The sequence below is a fragment of the Cnephaeus nilssonii genome, assembly GCF_951640355.1.
Source record: "Cnephaeus nilssonii genome assembly, chromosome: 12".
Classification (NCBI taxonomy): Eukaryota; Metazoa; Chordata; class Mammalia; order Chiroptera; family Vespertilionidae; genus Cnephaeus; species Cnephaeus nilssonii.
This window is the reverse complement of record NC_137083.1, coordinates 53,824,604-53,842,828: the sequence shown is the minus strand read 5'-3', so window position 1 is coordinate 53,842,828 and position 18,225 is coordinate 53,824,604. Positions and strand designations below refer to the sequence as shown.

At 51.6% G+C, this 18,225-nt stretch overlaps 1 protein-coding gene across 2 annotated transcripts in view; it reads left to right on the top strand.

The window, feature by feature from the left end:
- Positions 1-18,225, top strand: part of CLEC2L (C-type lectin domain family 2 member L) — a 37,261-nt gene that overhangs the window by 1,952 nt on the left and 17,084 nt on the right. Inside the window, exon 1 of one of the 2 annotated variants that reach the window (XM_079785548.1) lies at positions 15,411-15,767. The exons of the other annotated variant lie outside the window; for it this stretch is intronic. Coding sequence (XP_079641674.1) covers positions 15,578-15,767 — 190 coding nt within the window. The 5' untranslated portion in view covers positions 15,411-15,577. Of the gene's footprint in view, positions 1-15,410; positions 15,768-18,225 lie in introns of those variants that run through there. 2 annotated transcript variants of the gene reach the window in all.

The following is an 18,225-nucleotide window of genomic DNA, read 5'->3' as shown; positions in this document are numbered from 1 at the left end:
AAAAAAGATTGCTTGTTCAACTCTGGATTTCTAGGACTCTACCCTCTTTACCTTAATTTGTTTGTTTCTGGTTAATACTCACTGGAGGATATTTTTTCCATTGATTTTTAGAGAGTGGAAGGAAGGGAGGGACAGAGAGAGAGAGAGAGAGAGAGAGAGAGAGAGAGAGAGAGAGAGAGAGAGAGAAACATTGATTGGTTGACTCCCACATGATGACATGATGCAGGGGATCAAACCTGCAGCCCAGATATGAGCCATTGACCGGGAATCAAGCTTTCAACCCTCCATGTGTGGGCTAATGCTCTAACCATTGAGAACACTGGCCAGGGCTTCTTTATTTATTGAGTTGAGAGAGAGAGACAGAGACACTGATTTCTTCTTTCACTTATTTATGCATTCATTGGTTTATTCTTGTATGGGTTCTGACGGGAGATCTATCCTGCAACCTTGGCATATTGGGATGATGCTCTAACCACCTGAGCTACCCGGGCAGGGCTTTTCTGCTTTAAGTTAGCATAACATTCACCACTCTGATTGGCAGTGGGAAAAACCCCAAGTCCAACCGCCACTGCCTTGGCCCCCCTGGGGCTCTCTCAGGATGAGCGCCAGGCTTTGGAGCAGTCTCCATCGTGCCTTCCTTGGCATCACAGCTTCCAAGGCCATTTACGGCTTCCACGGTGGTGAACCCTCACGCAGGTGAATCGCCCAAAGGTGACAAGGGGCTCCAGACCCTGGCTAGCCAAAAAGAGCAGGTAGGTCCTGCAGTTCTTTCTTCCATCCTTTTCTCTCTCTTTAAAACCCCTTTTCCTGCCACAACAGCAATACCTGCCTGTGATTCAAAATTTAAATATTTCAGAAATGCACACTGTAGAAAGTGAAGGTCCCCAGTATTTCATGCCCCAGAGCGCTCCTCGACTAATGTTTCGGTGTACACTCTCCTGGCCCTTTCTCCATGCATACCCTGAACTATATTGTTAGGATATGCATATGTTTTTTATTTCCAAAACTTCCCTCATGATGACATGTAACCTAGACCTAGTTTATCTAAGCTGTCTCCCTCTGGTGCACATTCGAGCTGTTTCCCTTGGTGACGTAATTGCTGCAATGCTGCAAATGCCACAGTTATAATCCAGTGACCATCCTTGCACATTTCTTTAAAGAAACCACATCTCTGATGCTATTTGCAGAATAGATTAATTAAAATGGAGCTGCTCAGCTGAAGGGCGCTCCGACGGACAATGCCACAATGACCCAATTACTCACAAGAGAGCGGGCTGCTCCCCACAGCCTCGCCAGCACTTGAAATGATCAGTCTCTTAGTCTTTACCAATCTGCTGGGTGAAAATATGAAATTTCAACTTGCATTTTTAAATTATAAATGAGGTTGAAGTTCTTTTCATTTGTTAACTGTGTTGTGAGAAGGGTCTTTTCCAGTCTCAGGGCTGTGTGCAGGGCCACTGGGCCTCCTCCAGGTCACCCGCTGGTTCCAGGAAATGATTCAGTAGGAACCAGGGTTCACTGGTTCAGGGAGGTGATGGTATCTGGCGTCTAAACAGACCAAAGCGTTCTAAGAGCATAAACTAAACCATGGCTGGTTGCTCCAAAGAGGAAACAAACATGCCCACCCCTGGCATTTGGAACCTTCTAGGGCCCCTGGACACAGATAACGAGGAGGGGGGTTTCTGAATGGCCAGCTCCCTGGCATGGTCAGTCCATCCTCACATTCCACCTGCTCAGAGGCACCCAAGCCAGGATGGCACTATCACCCCCCAGCTCCCTGGCCCTCGCCTGGACTTCATAGCACTCAGCACTGTTTTCAGCCACCTGTGCACATATGTGTCTTATTATTTCATGTTTGTCTCTGGCCCTCTAGAAATCATTACCGTAGCTCCAGAACAGAATGGTATCTGGCATGCCCATCCCTGGTTCTTGGCTGGTCACTCCCGTGGCTCAGTGAATATTTGTGAAATAAAAACTGCTGAACAGGGCACTGTGGGGGTGCTTGACATACCTTGTCTTTATTATTTCTCCCCCTCAATTTTTATCTGACAGATATTAAGCATTAAGAAAAATGAAAGGAGCCCTAGCCAGTTTGGCTCAATGGATAGAGCATTGGCCCTTGGACTGAAGGGTCCTGGCTTTGATTCCAGTCAAGGGCCATACCTCAATTGCAGGCTTGATCCCTGTCCCTGGTCTGGGTGCATGAGGAAGGCAACCAATCGATGTGTCTCTCTCACATCAGTGTTTCTCTCTCTCTGTCTCTCCCCTTCCCTTCCACTCTCTGTAAAAATCAATGGAAGAAAGAAAAATTAAAAGAATAAAAACACTTGAGCCGAGACCGGTTTGGCTCAGTGGATAGAGCGTCGGCCTGCGGACTCAAGGGTCCCGGGTTCGATTCCGGTCAAGGGCATGTATCTTGGTTGCGGGCACATCCCCAGTAGGGGGTGTGCAAGAGGCAGCTGATCGATGTTTCTCTCTCATCGATGTTTCTGACTCTCTATCCCTCTCTCTTCCTCTCTGTAAAAAATCAATAAAATATATTAAAAAAACACACACAAAAAAACACTTGAATACCCTCCACCTAGACTCAGCAGTTAGCATTTTGCTGTATTTGCTTTGTCTTTATCTTCATGCAAACAAACATACTTTGTGGTTATTTCCATGAAACATTTGCATGGACTACAGACCTGGAGAAATTTCACCCTTACATACTCAGCATGTATGTTCTATGAATACACGTATCTACCTAAGTGCAGTGTCATTCTCACACCAAGGAATGAGCAATCAGTCCATGCTGGATGATATATAGAAGTCATATTTAAATTTCCCCAATTTTTTCAAACCAGGATCTAATCAAGTCTCATACATTGCATTTGGCTGTTATGTCTATTTCCTCTTCCTAATAACTGTGAGGAAGGCATGAAAATGCCTACTTTACAGGTGGGGAAAGTGAGAGTCAGGGAGGTGGAGTAACCTGCCAGATCACGTGACTCTAAGATGGGAAAGTCAAGATGCCTTCATGTGTCTCTGACTCCAAAACATGTCTCTTCTCCCTCTTTCCTGCATCTCGCTCCCCTACATCTTGGTTTCCTAGAGGTTTCATTTCCAGATTCTGGCTTGTCTGGTCCATGCAAGTCATGGGCTGGGGCCAAGGTGGAGGTGCCAACCCCGTTACCTAGCCAACTGGGCTTCACTTTCAAGTCCCTCCAGCCACACCCCCGCGGCAACAGGGATTGAGAAAACATTCCACCTGGATATGTGCGTGCTCACCCAAGGAGACTTAAGGAAGAGCCCTAACAGGGCAGAAAAACATCTCCCTGAGTCATCAGCTGCTTGCTCTCTGCAAGTCAAAACGCAGACCCTTCCTTGCTGGGAGCTCCACCCCTAGAATTCATTCCTGTAAACTGCAGTGCGCTAGGATTGTGAGTATAACTAACGTGTGTGAGCAGACAGCCTGACCCACGCAGTAACGCATGGCTACCCTCAACTTCCTGTGTATGATTATTTTATGACACTAGGCTTTTAAAAACGAAACACTAAACTCTTCCCTGGGTCTAGGAACACTTCAATTTTCAGGACAAAAGGTCCAACTGTCCTCTAAAGAGGAAGAAGCAGAAAATAACTCTTTTTTTTTTTTTTTTGGTAATGAGTTTATAGGAAAAAAAGATGGCTACCTATTTTTTTTTTTACTTGTTTCTATATTTATTTGTGTTTTTTTTTTTCTTTTTCAATTACAGTTGACATTCAATATTATTTTATATTAGTTTCAGGAGTACAACTTGATAGTACACCTGAATATAATTTACAAAGTGATCCCCTGATAAGTCTAGTGCCCAGCTGGCACCATAGTTATTATAGTACTAGAGGCCCGGTGCATGGATTCGAGCACCGGTGGGGTCCCTCGGCCTGGCCTGTGGTGATGGGGTCAAAACCAGCTCTCCAACATCCCCCAAGGGATCCCGGATTGCAAGAGGGCGCAGGCCAGGCCAAGGGACCCCACCAGTGCACGATTGGGACCGGGGAGGGACCACGGGTGGGCTCCAGGGCATGTCCAGCCTGTCTCGCCCAGTCCGGATTGGCCAGACCCCAGCAGCAAGCTAACCTACCGGTTGGAGCATGTGCCCCCTGGTGGTCAGTGTGCATCATAGCGACTGGTTGAACAGTTGAACTAACAGTTGGACACTTAGCATATTAGGCTTTTATTATATAGGATTATTGATTATATTTCCTATGCTGTACTATTTTTTTAAAATATATTTTTATTCATTTCAGAGACTTCACTGAATACTATTTTTTAACTACCGTACTTTTTAACTATTCGTACTTAATCCCTTTGTGTTTTTCACTAAGTCCCCTAACCTCCCTCCCTTAATTTGTTCTCTGAAAACCCTTAATTTGTTCTCTGTATCTATGATTCTGTTTCTGTTTTGTTTATTTTGTTTTTTAGATTCTACATATAAGTGAAATCATATAGTATTTGTCTTTCTCTGTGTGACTTATTTTATTTAACGTAATACCCTTTAAGTCCATCCATGTTGTCACAAGTGGTGGTAAGATTTCATTCTTTTTATGGCTGAGTAATATTCCATCGTATATATGAACCACATCTTCTTTATCCAATTGTCGATTGATGGCTTGTCTGGTCAATTGATTGCTTCCATATCTTGGCTATTGTAAATAACACTGCAATGAACATAGAGGTGCATATATACTTTTCAATTAGTGTTCTGGATTTTTTAAGATATATACCCAGAAGTGGAATTGCTGAGTCATAAGGGAATTTAATTTTTAATTTTTTGAGGAACCTCCATACTGTTTTCCATCAATTTGCAACCCCACCAACAGTGCACAAGGGTTCCCATTTCTCTACGTCCTCTCCAACACTTGCTGTTTGTTGATTTATTGATGATAGCCATTCTGACAGGTGTGAGGTGGTACCTCATTGGAGTTTTAATTCGCATTTCTCTGATGATTAGTGATGTTGAACATCTTTTCATTTTTTAATTGGATTGTTGTGGGGGGTTTTGGTATTGAGTTGTATGTGTTCTTTAAAAGTTTTGGATATTAACCCTTTATTATTAGTGAATATCTTCTCCCATTCCATAGGCTGTCTTTTCATTTTGTTGATGGTTTCCTTTGCTGTGCAAAAACTTTTTAATTTGATGTAGTTCCATTTTTTTTCCTTTTGTTTTCCTAACCTGTGGATATACCTGTATATCAGAAAAATTTTTATTAAAAGGAATGTCAGAGTTTCCTGTCTATGTTTTCTTCCAGGAGTTTTATGGTTTCAGGCCTGCATTTAAGTCTTTAATACATTTACATTTATTGTGTATGATGTAAGAAGGTGGTCTAGTTTAATTATTTTTGCATGTATCCAGTTTTCCCAATGCCATTTATTGAATAGACTGTCTTTACCCGATTGAATAGTCTTGCTTCCTTTGTCATAGGTTAATTGACCATGTAAGTTTATGTTTATTTCTGGGCTTTCTCTTCTGTTCCATTGATCCATATGTCAGTTTTTATGCCAGTATCATGCTGTTTTAACTATTACAGCCTTGTACTATAGTGATAGCATGTATTGTGATCCCTCCATCTTTGTTCTTCTTTCTCATATTGCAGTGGCTACTTGGGGTCTTTTGTGGTTCCATATTAATTTTAGAATTATTTGTTCTAGTTCTGTGATAAATGACATTGGTATCATGATAGGGATTGCATTGAATCTATGGATTGCTTTGGGTAGTATGGACATTTTAACGAGGTCAGTTCTTCCTATCCATGAACACAGTATATACTTCTGTTCATTTGTAACTTCTTCAATTTCTTTTTTCAACATTTTATAATTTCTGAGTATAGGTCTTTTACCTCCTTGGTTAAATTTATTCCTAGGTATTTCATTTTTTTTGATGCAATTTTTAATGGGATTGCTTTCTTAACTCCTCTTTCTGATAGTTCATTATTGGTGTATAAAATGAAACCAGTTTGTGAATATTAATTTTGTATCCTGGTACTTGACTGAACTCATTGATCCGTTCTAGTAGTTTTTGGTGCAATCTTTAGGGTTCTCTGTCAGAAAGATGGCTGACTTTAAATCAGACTAATCCTACACATCAGCTTTGTTACTTTACTGCTGTCGGAGCAGGGTCGGTGAGTGCTCCACTCAGGGATGCTCCCTCAGAGGCTAGGTGCGTGGCACTCCTTGGGCTTAGGAGTTCACAGCCTGCACTTGAACGCATACCCTGATACCCTGGTCAAGAGCCTCTCTGCTGGGCCCTGGTGGATGAGGATCAAACCAATGGGAGAAAGAGAGAGAGAGAGAGAGAGAGAGAGAGAGAGAGAGAGAGAGAGGTGAGTTGGACCAGTTTTTGTCCTAATTATACACATTGTAGAAGTTGTCTGCCATTCAGCTCTGGCTGACATAAACCAAAGCCGTCTATAAAGGCAAACTTCTGGAGGAAGAATCTTACATCTCTAACAATCTTGGACCAAGTTCATGGACTCCATCAAGGTCCGCCCTTCTCCATAAAGAAATAGACACTTCTATTCCTGGGGGCCCACCAGAGACCCCAGGCCACCAGGGACCACATCATATGCCGTTTTGTGACCATAAGAACCTAGCCTGCACATTCTCCATTATAAATCTACATACATAACCTGGACAGGAGTGTCAAGGTCCAGATTGGGAGTAACCATTATCAAGTTGAAAGGTCTTGCTCCCATTGCTAACAATTCTAAATTTCTTGATGAACTTCTACACTTGGAAGAAAATTAAATTTACTGTTTTACCATAAAGACCTGTTAGTGAATGGGAGTTTTTGTATAGATCCCTTTGTGACTCTAACGAGCGGGGAGCCCTCTCCCTAGTAAAATATACACATTTTGCAGTTCTCAGTTTTCAGGGGTCACAGATCCCCTGAAGCCCACCCATGAGCAGCGATGGATGAACTCCTGGTCTGCAGGGTGAAGCTCTAACCAGCTGGCTCATTGATTGCATTGTGTTTTTGCCCATGAAGCTTTCATAGGCCATTCGGGAGCAGTTTCACCTGTCTCATAGGGTTTGAAACTGGGATTCTGGATGACTTTTACATGCAACAGACTTGAAAACCGTGGCTCAGATGGCCTGGGAGCCAATTTGGCTGCGTTGCTCAAGAATTAAACACTGAGTTCCAGCCAGAACTGTAACAGTGCTGCAAGCAGACTATGTAAACTAGAACAGGCATTTACGCTATTGTTAACTTTAGGGAGACCTTCATCGTGATGGTTAAGAAAGCTTATACGTTCAAACCTGTAGGGGCAACCTCCTGCGAGGTCTATGACAGTCACACTGACGGGGTCGGCCAGGCCTTCCACAGACCCATGCTTCTCTGGCCACTGAGATATCGGGAGAGGCATGGAACAGATTCTCCCTCACAGCCCTTGGAAGGAACCAATTCTGCCAAGACCTTGATCTTGGACTTCAGACTCCGGAACTGTGAGACCATACACTCTGTTGTTTAAGCCACCTAGTTTGTGGTACTTGGTTACAGCCACCCCAGCAAATGAATACAGAAATGAGCCAGGGCCCACGGGAGCTGAGGGGGAGCCGAGGAGACCTGGGCTGGGGCTCCATGCAGGAGCCTTTTCTCCCAGGAGGGTCTGGGAGCTCCCTGCAGGCCTTTGTGAGAATTAGCAACACCAGCGAGGCACGGCCCGAAGAACTCAGGGCCCTGCTCGTAGAGAGCAGGTGAATTTGAAAAGTGCACCCCTGCCCTAACGGTTTGGCCCAGTGGATAGAGCGTCGGCCTGCGGACTCAAGGGTCCCAGGTTCGATTCCGGTCAAGGGCATGTACCTTGGTTGCGGGCACATCCCCAGTGGGGGGTGTGCAGGAGGCAGCTGATCGATGTTTCTCTCTCATGATGTTTCTAACTCTCTCTTCCTCTCCCTTCCTCTCTGTAAAAAAGGAAAGAAAAGTGCACCCCCTCCTCCAGCACACAGCCCCTTGCCAGTGGCGGCTTTGTGATCAGATAAGGGTTGCACTTATTCCCGCTCCCAATGGCGCCCCCGGGCAGGCTCTGTGTGACATAAACACAGGGCAGCGCTGATTGCTCGCTCTCTCCTCAGATCGCATCTGCTTCTGCCTCTATCCACACTCTTGTCCCAATGGGTGGGGGATTTGTCCAGTCGCCCATGAATGCAGCAAAAGCCCAGAGCGGTGGGTAAGGTGCTAAGTGCCCCGCATTCTCGGTGCACGGAACCCCAGCATGCAGGCCAGGCTCACCGCAGGGCGTATTGGCGGTGCCTATTGAGAACCGTCTTTCCCTCTCCCCTCACCCCAACGTCAGACACAGGAGGGAGGAGGCCATCTCCCCCGGAGCCCAGTGCTTGTGGACAGACGTGATCCCCTTAGAAGGGGTGACTTTCCCTCCGTGAGGCCACTGTGGGGGCTTCAGGGAGTAAAGATGCGGGGTGTCTAAAGGGCGAGAGGCGTCTCACCTGCCTTGAATGTCTGCTGAGCTGCGGGATATACCTGCTCCTTGGGTCGGGCCTGGAGCAGTTGGGATGGGGTTAGCTCTTGGGGAGACCTAGGAGCCTGCCCTCCCCTCCCTGTCTCCGGGGTCCATAACAGGTGCACGGTCTCCCAGAACACCTTACTGACCCCCAACTAATAGTGGGGTTTCCTAAGCAGCAGCCTTACAGATAGGTCTTATGCCTAGTGGGGGCTCCTGGAACCAAGGTCAGGGGGGTCACAGGCTTCCCGCTTTGAAAGAACGAGGGTACTGCCAACAGGAGGCCCGTGGCGATGTTTGGACCAGAACGCCCTTCCTCTGTGGAGGGGCCCACCAACCCTCCTCCCCAACAGGGTCTGGAATTGGGTCCACTCCCCACCGTAGGGCTCCCCCTCCCTAGTCCCCCCAAACCAGAGCCTTCCTCAAGTTGCCCGTTAGACGCCTTCAGGTCAGAACGTAGCAGTCTATTTTGCTGCCACTAGATGGCGACCCTGTAAAGGCAAAGCCACGCGGCACAGGCCGCCGCACGCCGGGCCGCCTAAGGCCCCCAGGAACCGCGGACCGGGAACCTTCTTCGCCCAGGCGAGGTCCCTCGAGGGATCAAGACTAGCGAGGCTGGCCCTAACTGGTTTGGCTCAGTGGATAGAGCGTCGGCCTGCGGACTGAAGGGTCCCAGGTTCGATTCTGGTCAAGGGCATGTACCTTGGTTGCGGGCACATCCCCAGTAGGGGGTGTGCAGGAGGCAGCTGATCAATGTTTCTCTCCCATCAATGTTTCTGACTCTCTATCCCTCTCCCTTCCTCTCAAAGACTAGCGAGGCTGAAGAAAGGGGGCCTGCTTTCCTGTCCGCCAGCCCAGGGATGGGGGCGGGGGCGGTTCTGGAGGGCAGGTCCTGCCCTGGCCAAGAGCAGGGTCCCGACCCCCTGCCCGGGGCCTCAGGCTGTGCGCAGGAGCCAGTGGCACTTGGCCAAGGATGGGGAACCTGTTGGGACCAGGACTTGAGCCTTGAGGGAGGGGAAGAGAACACCCGCCGGAGGGTCAGGGGCCTCGGAGGCACAGACCCCGGGCTCAAGGCCACGGCCGCGGTGGCGCCGGTGCGCTGGGAGCAGCGCGCGAGCCGCAGGATCCGAAGGCAATCCAGTGTCTCGAAATGTGTTTGGAAGCTCGTGGAATTGCTTCCCAGTCCTGCCCGCCACAGCCCCCAGTCCAAGGTTTTGCGTGCGGATGAGTCTCATGAGGCACGAACAGGGCATCGCGAGCGAATTTTCTGCAACACGGTTAGACCTCAGGCTGACGTCAATGCTCTCTGCCCCGCGATTGTGCGGGCTCAGGTGCCGGAACCCCTGCCCAGGACGTCAGGGGAGGCTCCCGGGCCACCTGCGCCGCCTGTGGGTCATCCACAGAAAGAATGAGGGGTGGGCGGGGCTCCAGAGAAACTTGCTCCCTTCGTGGGTTCCAAAGCCAAACCAACGGATATGCGGATGTTAAAAAAAAAAAAAAGGCTGTATTTTTATTCCATTCAAAATGGAAATAGTTTTAGTTCTACAGGAAACAGGGCTTATTCTTACAACAGTCACTGTATCAACTCCACTTTTGTTTAAAAAAAAACACAAGTATTTAAGTTTACTTAAAAAGTGCTTAGAAGCACATACTAGTATAATATACCAAACTCTAAAGAAAAGTTGTTTTAAAAATGTATCTATTGTTTGCATGAAAACAGCCTATGTATTAGTTTTGTAATCAGAGCATCCGTGTTTATTTTTGTCGATTTGGGGTTTTTCCTTAAGGTGGAGCTGTGTTCCGTCCCCTGCCGGTCCTGCTACCCTTCAGGGAGAGGGCTAATGCAGAGACGGCGGTTTGGGCAGGGTCATTACTGAGATGTCATTCTCCTCCAGAAGCCAGTCTCTGGGCCAGGACTGGCTTTTCTTTTTTAAAAAAATACATTTTTATTGATTTCAGAGAGGAAGGGAAAGGGGAGAGAGATAGGGCGTCCTGCAGAGGGTGGGGGTGGGAGAGGGCCTTGGGGAAGTGCGGACATGAGAGGGGGAGTCCCTGCCTGGGAAGGCCTGAGAGGTTGGGGGCTCCCCCGGGACAGTAGGGCCCACCACCACTCCATGGTAGCCCCTGGAGGAGGCCACATGACAGCGTGGCCAGGAGGGCAGGACTCTGGCCCCAGAATCTCAGCACCATCCAAGACCCCATATCCCATGACAGGCAGGAAGCAGGACCTGTGGGCTCCGAGGGACATGCTGATTTGACAATAGGTGTCATCCATGACTTCTCTCTCTCTCTCTCTCTCTTTTTAAAATATATTTTTATTGATTTCAGAGAGGAAGAGAGAGCGAGAGAGAGAGATAGAAACATCAATGTTGAGAGAAAATCATGGATCAGCTGCCTCCTGTAAGCCCCACGCTGGGGATAGAGCCCGCAACCCCAGGCATGTGCCCTGACCGGGAATTGAACCCAGGACCTTTCTTTTCTTTTTTGTTTTTTAAAAATATATTTTATTGATTTTTTACAGAGAGGAAGGGAGAGGGATAGAGAGCTAGAAACATCGATGAGAGAGAGACATCGACCAGCTGCCTCCTGCACACCCCCTACTGGGGATGTGCCCGCAACCAATGTACATGCCCTTGACCGGAATCGAACCTGGGACCTTTCAATCCGCAGACCGACGTTCTATCCACTGAGCCAAACCGGTTTCGGCTGAACCCAGGACCTTTCAGTCTGCAGGCCGACACTCTATCCACTGAGCAACACTGGCCAGGGCCATGACTTCTCTTTTAAACCTTGGGGGTTCTCATGCAACCGGGGAAGGGCAGGAACCCTCAAAATGGGCTGAGGTGAAAAGGAATGGAGGACTGACACATGCTACAACAAGGATGGCCCTGGAAAACACGCTAAGTGAAAGAGGCCATTCGCAAAAGACCACATATTGTGTGATTCCATTTTTATGGAATGTCCAGAATAAGCAAATCCATAGAGACAGGACGTAGACTAGTGGTTGCCAGGGGCTGGAGGAGAGGGGACGGGGAGGGACTGCTTAATGGGTGCTGGGTTTCTTTTAGGGTGATGGAAACATTCTGGACTTAGATAATGGTGATGGCTGCACGACATGGTGAGCCATATTAGAAGACACTGAAATGTAGACTTCAAAATAGTTAAAGTGGTGCATTTTGTTATATGAATTTTATCACAATCAAAACATTTTTAAAAATCTGAGATGGAATTTCCTATCACCGAATAGGATGGTGACCTACAGTTAAAATTAAGTTGATTTAAAAGAAGAAAAGGTGTCCTAGCTGGCTTGGCTCCTCGGACTAAAGGGTCATGGGTTTGATTCCGGTCAAGGGCACATACCTCGGTTGCAGGCTCCATCCCTGGCCCCAGTCGGGGGAGGTGTGGGGTGTGGGGTGTGGGAGGCAACCAATCAATGTGTCTCTCCTCACATCGATGTTTTTCTCTCCCTTCCACTCTCTCTAAAAATCAATGGAAAAATATCCTTGGGTGAGGATTAATAAAAAAAAGGGGAAAAAAAGAAGAAAAAGGAATGTTGGTATTTTTCCTTTGAACGAATGAATTCTTATTACCTAACTCTTAGAAAAGGAGACTGAGTCAATATCCTGAGACAGGGCCACACAGGTTCACCTGGGCTGAGCCATCTAGAGAAAGGGACATGCAGTGTGTCAGAAAGTGGTTAAAACAATGCCCAGGGGGCAAAGGGAAGGGTGGTGCTGGCCAGGGAAAGGGTGAGCTCTTCCCAGACCTCTGCTTCTTAAGCTGGGAGAGTGTACCCCAATTCTGATCAAGTATCTGTTAGGTCTCCTTACCAGTTACGTGATGTGGGGGTTCCCTGGGGAATGTTTGGTGTCTCGTGGAACCAAAGGGATCCGATAGCAGGGGATTTGGTTCCTGCTCCACCCTTGTCAGACGAAGCTGAGTGCCCACCAGGTGGGCAGCGCACCCTGCTTGCTCCTAGGGTACAGCGGCCACGGCCTTGCCACCCACATGCCCGAGGAGGGCCCCCTCAAAGACTCTGTGCTCTCTCAGAGCCAGGGCAGGGTGTCTGGGGGTGGGTGGGGGGTTACCTCCTAGCCTCTCTTGGTGACTGCAGCAGTCCCTTCGATGTAGACAGCCCCGATTGCCATTGTCTTCGTTGGGGTTTCACCAGAGCACACCCTGGCCTGGGGATAAAGTGCAAGTAGTTTGACTGGGAAGTGATCCCAGGAAGCTTTGGTGGGAGCAGGCGAGCCAATAAGGGCACGTGAGGACTCTGGGAGCTGAGTCCTTACCTCTGATCAGGTCCTCGGGGCTGCGGATTGGCCCCTGGGATGCTGCTCAGGTCAGGGCCACCGCCAGGGCTTTGGTGCTATGTAATGTCACTGCTTACCTCCATGGGTTATTGCAGGAGCTTCCTCACTGTCCTCCTGCTCCCAGCCTTGCACCTGATGCCACAGTTGCTGTTTCTGAAGCATGTGACGATCAGGAAGTGTCCCTGCTCCAACGCCTTTGATGTTTCCGTGCGTCTATGTGACCACATCTGAAGCTTTAGGTCTTGTGTTCCAACCAGGCAGTGGCTAGGAGCAGGGGATAGAGCCGTGCCTGCCCCCACGCAGCTGACCATCTGGCTGGGGCGATGAGCAGTGACAATAGGGTGAGGTGTGGGCCATGGTCAGAAAGGAGAGGGTGTCCTGGGAACCCAAAGGAGAGGTGCCAGACACAGGCTTGAGTCACAGAAAGCTTTTGATGTAGAAACTGTTGGTTGAGCATGGAATCCCTTCTCCCCTTCTGGCTTAACAGATCTCCTGCGTTTTGGGACGTGGCAAGGACTCTCGCTAAACATCACCACACTCCCCAGACTCCGGGCAGAGAGAAGTGGTCAGTGAGGGATAAGAGGAAGTCACTGGGTTTCCAGAAAAGCTCTCTAAAGGAGCCCTTTCGTCCTTCCTACTTCCTGCGATTTGGTACCAGGTGTGATGGCTGGAACTACAGCGGCCATGTTGTGACTATGAGGGAATCTTGAAGATGGATGTACATGGTAGGGATGATGAGCAGAAAGAGAGAAGGAGCCTGGGTCTCTGAAGACCTCTGAGCTCTCAATTCAGTCCTGAACTGACCACCTCCAGACTTAAAAAAAATTTTTTTTTTAAATTGATTTCAGAGAGGAAGGGAGAGGGAGATAGAAACATCAGTGATGAGAGACAGTCATTGATCAGCTGCCTCCTCCATGCCCCTTACTGGGGATTGAGCCCGCAACCCAGGCATGTGCCCTTGACTGGAATTAAACCCAGGACCCTTCAGTCTGCAGGCCGATGTTCCAACCACTGAGCCAAAGCAGCCAGGGCCAGACTTCTTTTATGAGAGAAAAAGTAAACTTCTTTCTACTTTAGCCGCTGTTATTGGGGTTTTCTCTTATTGTCAGCTGAACCTAATCTGAGTGAATGCAGTGTCCTAGGATGTGCCATCTGCAGCTTCAGCAGAGGTTAGATGGGCAAACGGGGATTCCAGGGGCTGCAGGGAGGGGTTGAGGAGGCCAAGGAGGAAACATGTTTGGGGCAGAGGGGAGAGAGTGTCAGAGGCCTGAGGAAAGACAGAACAGAGTGGGTGTGTCTGGGGCCAGCAGAGAAGGGGTAGAGGAGACGGAGCCTGGCCTGTGAGCAGGACTAGGACCCTGAGGGGCTTGGCAGTCCGGTGACCCACAGGCAGAGGGAGCCCAGGCAACGGGTGAGGTTGTCACTTTAGGAAGATCCCTCGGTGCCCAGACAGAGGGGCTGGATTCGAGGGAAGAAGAGTTGAGACACCTCATGTGGCTGTTGCTGAGGTCAGATAAGAGATGAAATTGGTTTGCACTCGGCCAGTGGCTGTAGGAACAGAAAGAAATGGGCCGACCCCGACTTTAAAAGGGAGAATTCCTCATTGTTGACGGGTGGTTGGATGTGGGGGGAGAGAGCAGGGGGAGCTGAGGATCAGGAGCCACAGATGAGATAGGAAACAGGTGAGACGTTCAGCGCTGGAGGCCTGCAGCAGCAAGTGAGGCTGGGGGTCGGGTGGGGGTGGGGGTGGGGTGGGGGGGAGAGTGCGTGGGTGGGGAAGGAGCCCTGGGCTGGGCGGGGGAGAGCGGCCACCCACACACTTGATGGTGCGGCCTTCAGAATTGCCCTTGGCCTCTTTAATTCCAGTTCTCGACCTAAACTGGGGCTATCGTCAGCTAATTTATTTATTTTTTAAAAAATATATTTTTATTAATTTCAGAGAGGAAGAGAGCGATAGAAACATCAATGATGAGAGAGAACCATTGATTAATCCCCCCCCTGCTGGAGATCGAGCCCACAACCCGGGCATGTGTCCTTGACCAGAATCGAACCTGGGACCCTTCAGTCCGCAGGCCGAGGCTCTGTCCACTGAGCCAAACCAGCTCGGGCTCGTCAGCTGATTCATAGAAGTTCCTGGCGCTTAGTGCAATGTTAACCGAATCTGAAATGTTGCTCCCCGTGTCCCCTCCAACCCCTGCCCTCCCGGTGCTCCCGGATTCTGTCCTTTCCGCTGTCCAGGGTCGGGGCCAAGTTCCAGCTCCGCCCTCTGCTCAGGCGCCAGGACGGCCCGGAGGAAAGCAAAGCCCCTCACCTCGGAGCCGCACCGCGTGGACCCTAAACTTTTCTTCCTTTTAACTGAGCCCAACAGGAAGGAGGCTGGAGGTGGGGCTGGCTTAGAAGCCAGGTGTCCTGCGTTTAGGATCCTCGCTCCTCGTTTCGTAGCACCTGGCCTCCCCGCAGGAGAGGCTGCGGGTGGGGGCGTCACTGCTCCTCGCCTCCCCCTCCCCCCGCGCGCCCTCCCCGGCTCCTCCCCGCCCTCCCCGCCCGCGGTGCGCGGAGGCTGCGGCGGGCAGGGCCGGCGAGGCGCGCTCGGCAGCAGCCACCGGGCGCAGCGGGCGGCGCGGGGAGCCAGGCTCGGCCCCTGCCAGCGCGAGCCGCGGCCCTCGCCCGCCGAGGTCGGCCTGGGGGGTCCGCAGGGTCCGCGCAGCGCCGAGTGCGCGTGGGGCTGGGCCCCGCACCCGGGCGCAGGAGCGCGGGCGCGGCGGGGCGGAGCGCCGGGCATGGAGCCGGCCCGAGAGCCCCCGGCGCGGGCCCGGCCGCCGCCGCCCCCCGCCGCCCGCCCCGCGCCCGCCCCCACCGCGCCCAGGCCGCGCTCGCCCGGGGAGGCGGAGGCCCGCGGCCCCGAGGGACTGCTGCGGCGATCGGGCTCCGGCTACGAGGGCAGCACCAGCTGGAAGGCGGCCTTGGAGGGTAAGGTGCAGCGGCCCTGCCTGCCCTGACCCGGGGACCGGGGACCGGGGACAGGAAGGCGGGTAGAGTCACCTTGGCTGGGGTCCCGGACGGGGGTGGGGGCGGGGGCGGCGAGTGGGACTCTGGAATCCGGAGGATTGGTTTGGGGCAATTAGGTGACACATTGCGGGGAGAGGGGTGTCACTGGGGACCCCCCATAGTTACAGCCTTGACCCTGTCTCTGCAGCGCACTCACTTTTTGACCTTGGGAGCAGGCTCCATACTCGGAGCCTGTTTGCTCATGAGTGTCTGCTCCTCACCTGATGGGCATGAGGGGGGACTGTGTGTGGCAGCGGAAACGCTTTGGGCAAAGTGAGGGAAGCTGTAGACCCCGGAGGTGTTGCCAGTGTCCAGTGAGAAGGGGGGCACCTGGTGGGGACGGGCCACTTGGGGAGGGAGAGGTGGAGGACCCCCGGCTGGCCAGCGGGCAGTGAGCGAAGTGGAAAATGGATTCCACGTTCATGAGTTCTAGAAAACTTGTGTTGGCCACTGGTGGTGCGTGCTGTGGAGCTGCTGGAGTCGGCAGGACAGAGGACCGGTCCTCAGGAGGCTTCTCATACTCCCGACACCCCAGTTCCAGGGCCGAGGACCTAGGCAGCGTCCCCTGGGGAAACCCAGAGTCTGGCTCACCCAACCCTTAGGGAGGGCGAGTCGGAAAAGGAGAGCTTCCTGGGGTAGGTGACCTCGCAGGAGACCCGGGGAGGAGGAGGGCGTGCCAGGCGCAAGGAGTGACATGGTCAGGGGCCAAGTGGCCAGAGCCAGCCTGTCCCTTGTGGGGAACTGAACTCATGAACACCAGGAATGGGGTGGGGGGGGCGGGTGAGGGGATGAGTCAGGAGGACCGAGCCAAAGAGTTTGAACTTTGTCTGAAGGAGCCATAGAGAGACTTAGAGCATAGGATGAGACAGTGGGTTTGTTCTTGGAAAAGCAGTGGTGTCGCGGTGGGGTGGTGGTGGTGGGGGGGTTAGACCAAGGCCAGGTCAGGAGGAAAGTGGGCAGTGGGGGTGGGGGTGGGGCGGACCATAACCGGCACCTGGCAGGGGCGGTGCCTTGTGGAGGAGGGGAAGGTGGGGATCTGCATGTTGGTGTTTGACCCGAAGGCTGGTGAGCAGGGGGTGCGGACTCCGGAGGGGAAGGCGGGTGCCTGGGTGGTGATTTGGGACAAAGGAGGCAAAGATGTTGGATCTTGGAGCTGCAGGCTGAGGAGAGTTGAGTGGGATCGCGGCGGGCAAGCCCCTCGCTCTGAAATAGTCTCCAGGTGCGTAGCATTGCTGGATTTGGCCGTGACCCTCCCCCTCTCCGCTTCCCTCCAGCCTACCGCATTTCCTGAAGTTGCTCACTCCTCTTGCCTGTATTTCTCCATTCATTCATCTGTAAGATTTCTGCAGGGTCTGTCCCAAGTTAACTCTAGTCCCCAATGGGTAAGGTCATTTCAGGGTGGTGCGGTCTCCTTCAACGCCTGGGCTTACCTCTGCTTCCTCCTCCCAGCTGTGGCTGGGCCAACCACCTGTAAGGGAGGCAGCAAATAGCCCGGCATCTCTCTTGAGACACTGGGTCTTCCAGCCCCTGGGAGCCCACTCCCTGCTTAGTGCCTTACCTTCGGCCCAGCCTTGTCTCCTACCTGGCCTGTCTCTGGGTCTCATGCTCCCTCTGGCACTGCCTCCTCCAGCGGCTCCCCGCAGCATCAGCCCCACCCTGGATGCCTGTGGTCCCTGGGGGCTCAGCCTCTGGGGCCTATGGACTTTCCCTCAGGTGTTTTAGGATCTGCGGTCTGAGCCCCTGTGAGGGCCTCCCCTCTGCCATCCTCTGAGGGTCTCCTGGGTGTTCCCTGGGTGCCCCATCTCCTGTCAGAAGAGGGGAGCTTGTGGGCCAGGCTGGGTGCTCTCCAGGGTGCTGCGTGGGGGCCCCGGGCCAGCCCTTAGTGCACTGCTCTCCCACTTCTGTTCACTCGCCCTCCCCTTGCGCAAACATGGATGGGGTGCCCACACAGTCCAGACACAGTGCTGGGCACTGGCACACCCCTGCCCTTGAACAGTCGCAGGACCGGGGCTGAGGCAGCCTGATGGGTCTGGAGTCAGGTACACCCAAACCCCGGGTTACCAGGCTTTTGAACTTGTGTGAGCCTCCATCTCCTCATCTTGCCAAGCTGGATGATAATTTCTGCCTCTTAGGGCTACACAGACAGGTGCTGGGTGTGGGCTGTGTGCAGGTGACTCCTCTCCCCACCTCCCTAGACGTGGCCTCCTGCAGTCCTGAGGGGGGGAGCTCAGTTGAAATCCTTTGACTGCTGGTCTGCTAACCTTGAGTCCACTCCCCACCCCAAACTGGAGTCCATGTAATGGGCCCAGTCTATGGACACTGGCAGCACCCATGATGGATGAGGGGTCTGCCACGTCGGGGCGGGGGGCAAAGGTTTTGT